This window comes from Cajanus cajan, chromosome 3 (assembly GCF_000230855.2).
Source record: "Cajanus cajan strain Asha chromosome 3, NIPB_CcT2T_4, whole genome shotgun sequence".
Classification (NCBI taxonomy): domain Eukaryota; kingdom Viridiplantae; phylum Streptophyta; class Magnoliopsida; order Fabales; family Fabaceae; genus Cajanus; species Cajanus cajan.
This window is the reverse complement of record NC_138519.1, coordinates 41,557,785-41,565,380: the sequence shown is the minus strand read 5'-3', so window position 1 is coordinate 41,565,380 and position 7,596 is coordinate 41,557,785. Positions and strand designations below refer to the sequence as shown.

The following is a 7,596-nucleotide window of genomic DNA, read 5'->3' as shown; positions in this document are numbered from 1 at the left end:
TGCAAAAAAGGGTATTTACGTCACCCAATTTACGTCGCAAACCACAAACACCGACGTTGTAAAAACGCGGTGGCAGTTTCGTAAATAAGTGGAGACTAATTTACGTCGGACCTCTCTTAGACCGACGTAAATTAGGTAATTTACGTCGGGTACCTCCAATCCGACGTTAATTTACGTCGGGTACCACTATTCCGACGTAAATTTACGTCGGTTCCCTGTAGTCCGATGTAAATTTACGTCGGTCCCACCCAAATCCGACGTAAATTTACGTCGGAGTTCAACAAGGGCGACGTAAATTTACGTCGGCGATGCCTTATCCGACGTAATAGTTCTCCTATATTGCCCCCAAAGTCCCATTTTCATTCCCGCGCTCACAGTTTATACGAAATCCTCTGAATTACTTGAGTCTCCCTCTGCGTTTACGGCTACATTCAACGTATCCAAGTTTGTAACTGTCAGCACGTTGGTCGTTTGAGGTTAGTTTGTTGTCCCCGTAATTTATTTGTTTTTTTTTTGCTATTTGTTCCTCTGGAACGGGCCGTTCTGCAAGGAGAACGGGCCGTTCTGCAAGGAGAACGGGCCGTTCTCCTTGCAGAACGGGCCGTTCTCCTTGCAGAACGGGCCGTTCTGCAAGCAGTACGGGTCGTACCGCATGGAGAACGGCCCGTTCTGCTGGAATGTTTTTTGTTGTAATTTGATGATCTGGAACGTCCCGTTCTAGTTTCAGTACGGCCGTTCCAGATGCATTAAAGAAGAGACTTTTTTAGGCATTGACCTTTAGTTTACCATCGATTTTTTAGGGTTGTAGTTTAGGTTAAAAAAATTATGAATAACTGAGTCAATAGTTAATTTGTGTTAATATATAGATAATGAATCGAAGTTGGATGAATGCAAGTCGCATTAGTCAAGAGTACAGAAATGGAGTTGAAGAGTTCTTACAATTTGCAAGAGAAAATGGGAAACCCATCAAAGGGGCATATTATTGTCCATGTGTTCGATGTTTGAATCAGATACGTCAAGAAGTTGGAGAAATACGTGATCACCTGTTTATATATGGTATTGTGAAGAGTTATACAGTATGGACATGGCACGGAGAAATATTAGACATTCCAACAATGTCAACAACTGAAAATTTTGAAGGGATGAACGATAACTTAGAAGAGATGATACGTGATGTTGGTGAAGAAAATTTTGAAAGAGCACATGTGTATGATACCTTAAAGTCTGATTTTGAGCAACCATTATACCCAGGATGCAGTATGTTTACAAGATTATCAGCAACTTTAAAATTGTTTAGTTTAAAAGCAAGAAATGGTTGGACTGATAAAAGTTTCACAGAATTGTTGGAGTTATTGAAGGAGATGCTTCCAGAAGATAACACGTTACCTAATCGCAACTATGAGGCAAAAAAGATACTATGTCCAATGGGTTTGGAGTATAAGAAGATACACGCGTGCCCTAATGATTGCATATTATATACAAATGATTTTGCTACACTGAAAGTGTGTCCCACATGTGGATTGTCGCGGTTCAAAAAGAAAACTGATGGAAGTAATGGTGAGGAAGAAATAGAGGGTCCCCCTGCTAAGGTCTTATGGTATTTGCCAATAATACCTAGGTTTAAAAGATTGTTTGCCATTAAAGAAGATGCAAAAAACCTCACATGGCATGAAAATGGTAGAAAATGTGACAACTTTCTTCGACATCCAGCTGATTCTCCGCAATGGAAGAGGATTGATGAAACATTTCCAGAATTTGGTGCAGAGTCAAGAAACTTGAGAATTGGTTTAGCTACAGATGGCATGAATCCTTATGGGAACTTAAGTAGTAAACACAGTTCATGGCCAGTTTTGTTGGTCATTTATAATTTGCCTCCTTGGCTATGCATGAAGAGAAAATATATTATGTTGTCTATGATGATATCAGGTCCCCGACAACCAGGAAATGACATAGATGTGTATCTTAGTCCATTGATTGATGACTTGAAAATGTTATGGGACACAGGAGTGGAGGTGTTTGATGCATATCGTGAAGAAAAATTTACCATGCGTGCAATGTTATTTTGCACAATAAATGATTTTCCAGCATATGGTAACCTGAGTGGGTATAGTGTGAAGGGTCATTATGCATGTCCTATATGTGAAGAAAACACAAGTTATACCCAATTGAAACATGGGCAAAAGACTGCGTACACTAGGCATCGTAAGTTTCTTGTTCGTAGTCATCCATACCGTAGATTGAAGAAAGCATTCAATGGAAGTCAAGAGGATGAAATTGCCTCGACACCGCGCAATGGTGAAGAAGTATATCAACGGGTGAAGAACATTAACATTGTGTTCGGAAAGACGCAAAAGAAGTCAACTGAGAGAAATATCTGGAAGAAACGATCAATATTCTTTAATCTTCCTTACTGGTGCAAGTTAGATGTTAGACACTGCATAGATGTGATGCATGTGGAGAAAAATGTTTGTGATAGTGTAATTGGGACATTGCTAAACATCAAAGGAAAGACTAAAGATGGAGTGAAAGCACGACAAGATTTGGTGGACATGGGTATACGTTATGAGTTGCATCCTCAGTCTATTGGAAGACGCACTTACTTGCCTCCAGCTTGTCATACTCTATCAAAGAAAGAAAAAAAAAGCTTTTGTGAGTGCTTAAGCAGTGTGAAAGTTCCACAAGGGTACTCCTCAAATGTTAAGAGTCTGGTGTCTATGCAAGATTTGAAGTTAATTGGTTTAAAGTCTCACGATTGTCATGTGTTAATGCAACAACTTTTGCCTGTGGCTATTCGTAACATTTTACCATCTTCTATTAGAGTTGCTATTACTCGATTGTGTTTATTCTTCAATGCCATTTGCAACAAAGTAATTGACCCTATAAAGTTAGATGAGTTAGAAAATGAAGCAATCACAATCTTGTGTCAATTGGAAATGTATTTTCCACCTTCATTTTTTGATATCATGGTGCATTTGATAGTTCATTTGGTTAGGGAGATTCGATTGTGTGGCCCGGTTTATCTTAGATGGATGTACCCTGTTGAGAGATATATGAAGATCTTAAAAGGATATGTCAAGAATCAATACCGCCCAGAAGCCTCTATTGTGGAGAGGTACATTGCAGAAGAAGCCATTGAGTTTTGTTCTGGGTACATGTCGAAATCAGAACCAATAGGAATTCCCAAGACTCGACATGATGGGAAACAATTTGGTAAGGGTAGTCGAAGTTTAAAGATTAGAACTGTGAGTCGAACAGAAGTTGACCAAGCACATTTGTACATATTGAACAACACTGATGAAGTAATTCCTTACATATCAGAACACATAGATGAAATCAAGATAGCACACCCTCGGATGACTGAGAAATGGGTATTGAATGAACATAACAAGAGTTTTTTAGCTTGGTTTAAGAAAAAGGTTTATGGTGAGGTTAATGCTTCTGATACACTTTTGAGACTCGCGCGTGGGCCTAACAATGATGTCATTACATTTGGTGGGTATGACATTAACAAATATTGTTTCTATACAAAAACAGAAGATGACAAAAGTAGAGTACAAAATAGTGGGGTTACAATTCAGGCTGAGGCTGTGCACTTTGCTAGTTCAAAAGATAAAAATCCCATTACAGCATCCATGAGTTATTTCGGAGTCATAGAAGACATATGGGAAATTGATTATGTTACGTTTAGAGTGCCTGTGTTCAAGTGTAAATGGGTTGATGGCAATACAGGTGTGCGGACAGATGATTTAGGGTTTACTTTGGTTGACTTGAATAAGGTCGGCTATAAGGATGAACCTTTTATTATGGCATATCAAGCAAGACAAATTTTTTATGTAAATGATCCATGTAATGAGAAATGGTCAGTGGTCCTCGAAGGAAGAACCATGCATGGAACTCACGAAGATGAGTCTCTAGATATGCATGAGACACCGTCTTTTTCAAGCAGATCATTTGGTCCTATTGCGGACAATGAAGTGGACGAAATACATGCTATTCGAAGTGATCATGCTGAAGGAATATGGGAAAACATTCCAACCTAATAGGTTTCTGTTTATGTATTATTTGTTTTTTTATTAGTTATTTTGTTGCTATATTGTTATTATCTTTTTTACTTTATTTGTCTATTCAATTAATTCATTGTTTTAATAATGACAGTTTAATTTTTTCAGGATTATGGAGGATTCTGGGTCTGGCAGTGGAAGGAGGGAAGGTAGATCTGTCACTCGATTGTCTGGGTTGACAGCTGGGCGCATTGCCAAGGAGAGGACATCGGTTGAGGTGGATCCTCGTTCTGGCAAGGCATCAGGCTCAAATGCTGCCAAGTTTAAGAGCTATTTGGGAGTCCTAGCTCGACGACATGTTTCTATTATCATTCCATCATGGGATGACGTTCAGGAGGTTGACAAGAACCTCATGTGGCAGGATATTCAAGTATATACTTTCACATCCTTTCAATATTATATAACTTAAATACATTATTTATTATTTGTTGTTATTTTCATAGCAAAATTTTGACATTCCCAACACTGAGGGCATGAGGAGGAAGATGTTATCTGCCCTTGCCAGCAGGTGGAGAGACTTCAAGACTTTCTTGACACGGGAGTATGTATTTGGAGAGCGCCAAAATGAGACTCCCTGTCTAAAGTACCAGATCACTGATGAGGAGTGGATGCAATTTTGTGCCACTCGATTGGACCCTTCGTGGCAGGTTAGTTATCGATAACTTTTACATTGACACAAATACTTAAGGTATATTTTAATTTATCTCATTTTTTTTTGTATTATTGCAGGCTAAAAGAATAGCTGCCCAAGAACGACAAGCCAAGAATGATGCACCCCATCTATTGTCAAGAGGGGGATATGAAAGAAAAAAAAAGCAAATGAAGAAGGCTAGGGCACAGGCAGCAGGGGTTGAGGATGCTGACCGTGTGGAGTCACCTCCCCGCCATGAGATGTGGATAGCAGCCCGGACAAAACCAGATGGGCAAATGACTTCTGAGTCTGCAAGGGTCGTTGCTAATAAAATAGTAAGTAAAAATATACAAATTAAGACTCTTCATTTCAACTCATTTAATTCATAAGATTTTTTAATCTTCCTTATTGTTGCAGGAGGATTTAGTTGAGCAGAGCACCCAAGGCTCATTTGTTTCCGATGGTCGGAATGATATCCTCACAACGGCCATAGGAAAGCCAGAGCACGGAGGTCGTGTGCGTGGTGTTGGTGGTTCTTGGAGCCACCGAGATTTCTTTGGTGGCCGATCATCGAGGAGCACTGTCGACTCTTGCAGTCAAGAGGTTATACAGAAATTGGAGCAGAGATTGGAGATGCAGTTTGAAGAGAAACTGAAGAATATTGAAAAACAGTTTGAAGAGAAGTTTGAACTTTTGGCTCGTTCTCAGCAACAGACTGCAGTTGCTCATGATGGTGTTCGAGTCTGCACTAAAGGGAGTTGTGCTGCTCCAAATTTCTCAGGGGAACATGCTCACACTGATGTACCAAACCAGTGCGAGTTATATGTTGAGGATGACCCCCCACGGTTAGTGGCTATTGGCCGAGTATTTGAGGGTGGCTCAACCATCCATGGTGTCCCTCTACAGCCAGACTGGACACGGGTTGTGGTTGACCAAGTTCAAGATGCTGCTGCTCCAGTGCCTTTGCCCAATACAGAGGTTCAACTAGTGGGGCAGGCAACCGGCACATTCTTAGCTTGGCCAAAATGTTTGGTCATGCCGCTTTCAGCACGGGCAAAGGTAATTATATTATTGCTCTTTTAGATTCTTATAATTCTATTATTGTTTAACTAATTTTCATTATTTCTTTAGGATTTTATCGATCGTGGTAAGGAGGTCATGAGAGAACCTCATGTTCATGATGCTAATATCGCAGAAGCTGAGGATGATCCCATATCTAAGCTTCTAATCAAATTACCACGATTAAAGAAGAAACCAATTCAATTGCAGTGGGACATTAAAGTTTTTGGAGTTGATAGCTCTGATGTTCCACTATACATATCTCTGCCTGATGCATTAGAGATTGTTGGGGGAACCTCCATGTTAAATATATCTATCATACAGTTGTGGGCCATGTAAGTCATATTTTCTTTTATGAGTCTAAATTTACAATAATTACATTTAACTTATAATAATTATTTGTGTTAGGTACATGGACAAATTGAGTGTGGAGCAAGCACAAGCAGAAGTATATGGATTTATTGAGCCTCAATCCATCCAAAAATCAGGAAACACTCAGGTCCAGATCCAACAATATATGCAAACATGGATGAGTGACTCAAGAAGACATATATACATGGCTCCATACATTGACGGGTTAGTTTTTTAATTGATTTTTTAATCATGGTAATTTTTTAACTGATTTGTTTGTCATACAATGTAGGTCTCATTGGCAGTTAATGGTAATCATTCCTAAGGAATATACCGTGGTGTGGTTTTGTTCACTTCATCGAAAACCAAGCCAGGAAATTAAAAGCCAATTACATGGGTAACTAAATTTTTTCATTATGTTTTAACACTGTAATTATATATATTGGCTAACATTTATTTTTATTTCAATTAATTAGAATCGTGTCTGGAGCTAATATATTAAGTGGAAGAGCCAGATCATCAAAGTCATTGCATTTCATATACCCTAAGGTTAGCAAATTAATTCATACAGTCAATAATATTTAAATTTATTGACTTTGGAATTAATAGTTATTTGTTTCTCATTTTAGTGTAATAAGCAACAAGACTCGTTTGAATGTGGCTATTACATCATGTATTGGATGAAAGCCATAGTTTCTGCGGGTATTATTGATTCTTGGGCGCAGGTAATTCATATCAAAATTTATTTAACTATATTTACCTTTAGAATAATTAACATTGCATATTAATGACACTTAAATTACCCTTTCAGGTCTTTCAAGATCCATCTCCATTGCCCGAAGATGAGATGCTCAAGATAAGAGAACAATGGGCAACTTTTTTTCTAAGTTTAGTTAGTTAGATATTATGTTTATAGTTTGATAGTTAGTTATTTAGATAGCATTGACAAACATGTTTTATAGCTTTTTTAGGATAATAGGATTTACATTGTCATAATTTATGTTTTTTAAGATTTATATATTATTTTCTTTTTGTCATTCAATTTTGAAATACAATTTGAATTTCTATTCTGGACTGCCTGGTTTAGATTTGGTATTCTGGATTATATTTATATGCAGGTGTTGGGTATATCAATTTACAAACGTTTTTAAAAAAAAACTGCCACAATTTACGTCGGACATGGCGTTGTCCGACGTAAATTTACGTCGGGCCTGGCAATGACCGACGTAAATTTACGTCGGACAAGGCCACGTCCGACGTAAATTTGTGGCACGATTTTGACCCTTTTTACGTCGGTCTGAAAAGTTGCCCGACGTAAATTTACGTCGTCTTCCAGTGGCGACGTAAATTTACGACTCCCGTATTAACGTCGGACCCTTTTCCGACGTAAAAGGGTCAAAATACACGACGTAAAACACCCTTTGAGTACTAGTGAATGCTGCCGTATTCATTTCGGTACGCCCGTATTGAGTTGAAAACTTGTTCATAACCCTG

The 7,596-nt window shown here is 38.5% G+C and overlaps 2 protein-coding genes across 6 annotated transcripts; both read left to right on the top strand.

Moving 5' to 3' along the window:
* The first annotated feature begins 603 nt into the window (after positions 1 to 603).
* LOC145955764 (uncharacterized) lies at positions 604 to 4,275 on the top strand. Its single transcript, XM_083070916.1, has 2 exons — positions 604 to 4,043; positions 4,170 to 4,275. Exon 1 carries the CDS (start codon positions 870 to 872, stop codon positions 4,038 to 4,040), a length of 3,171 nt encoding a protein of 1,056 aa, XP_082927042.1. The 5' UTR covers positions 604 to 869; the 3' UTR covers positions 4,041 to 4,043; positions 4,170 to 4,275.
* A 106-nt stretch (positions 4,276 to 4,381) lies between these two features.
* LOC145955765 (uncharacterized) lies at positions 4,382 to 7,307 on the top strand. Of its 5 annotated transcripts, XR_014432458.1 has the most exons (7): positions 4,382 to 4,708; positions 4,791 to 5,027; positions 5,110 to 5,751; positions 5,824 to 6,086; positions 6,160 to 6,499; positions 6,579 to 6,651; positions 6,732 to 7,307. XR_014432458.1 is itself a non-coding variant. In XM_083070917.1 (5 exons), the coding sequence occupies exons 1-5, from the start codon at positions 4,535 to 4,537 to the stop codon at positions 6,338 to 6,340; spliced, it is 1,497 nt and encodes a 498-aa protein (XP_082927043.1). In that variant the 5' UTR covers positions 4,382 to 4,534; the 3' UTR covers positions 6,341 to 7,307. The 5 variants fall into 5 exon arrangements, 1 of the variants encoding a protein (XP_082927043.1); XR_014432456.1 differs by having other exon boundaries at positions 6,579 to 7,307; XR_014432457.1 differs by having other exon boundaries at positions 6,160 to 6,651.
* Positions 7,308 to 7,596: the final 289 nt, after the last annotated feature.

Excerpts from the sequence above, each read along its gene's own strand:
- LOC145955764 (XM_083070916.1), top strand. The coding sequence starts at position 870 with ATGAATCGAAGTTGGATGAATGCAAGTCGCATTAGTCAAGAGTACAGA.
- LOC145955765 (XM_083070917.1), top strand. The coding sequence starts at position 4,535 with ATGAGGAGGAAGATGTTATCTGCCCTTGCCAGCAGGTGGAGAGACTTC. Across the intron at positions 5,028-5,109 it reads GGGTCGTTGCTAATAAAATA|GAGGATTTAGTTGAGCAGAG; the intron begins GTAAGTAAAAAT and ends TTATTGTTGCAG. Across the intron at positions 6,087-6,159 it reads ATCATACAGTTGTGGGCCAT|GTACATGGACAAATTGAGTG; the intron begins GTAAGTCATATT and ends TATTTGTGTTAG.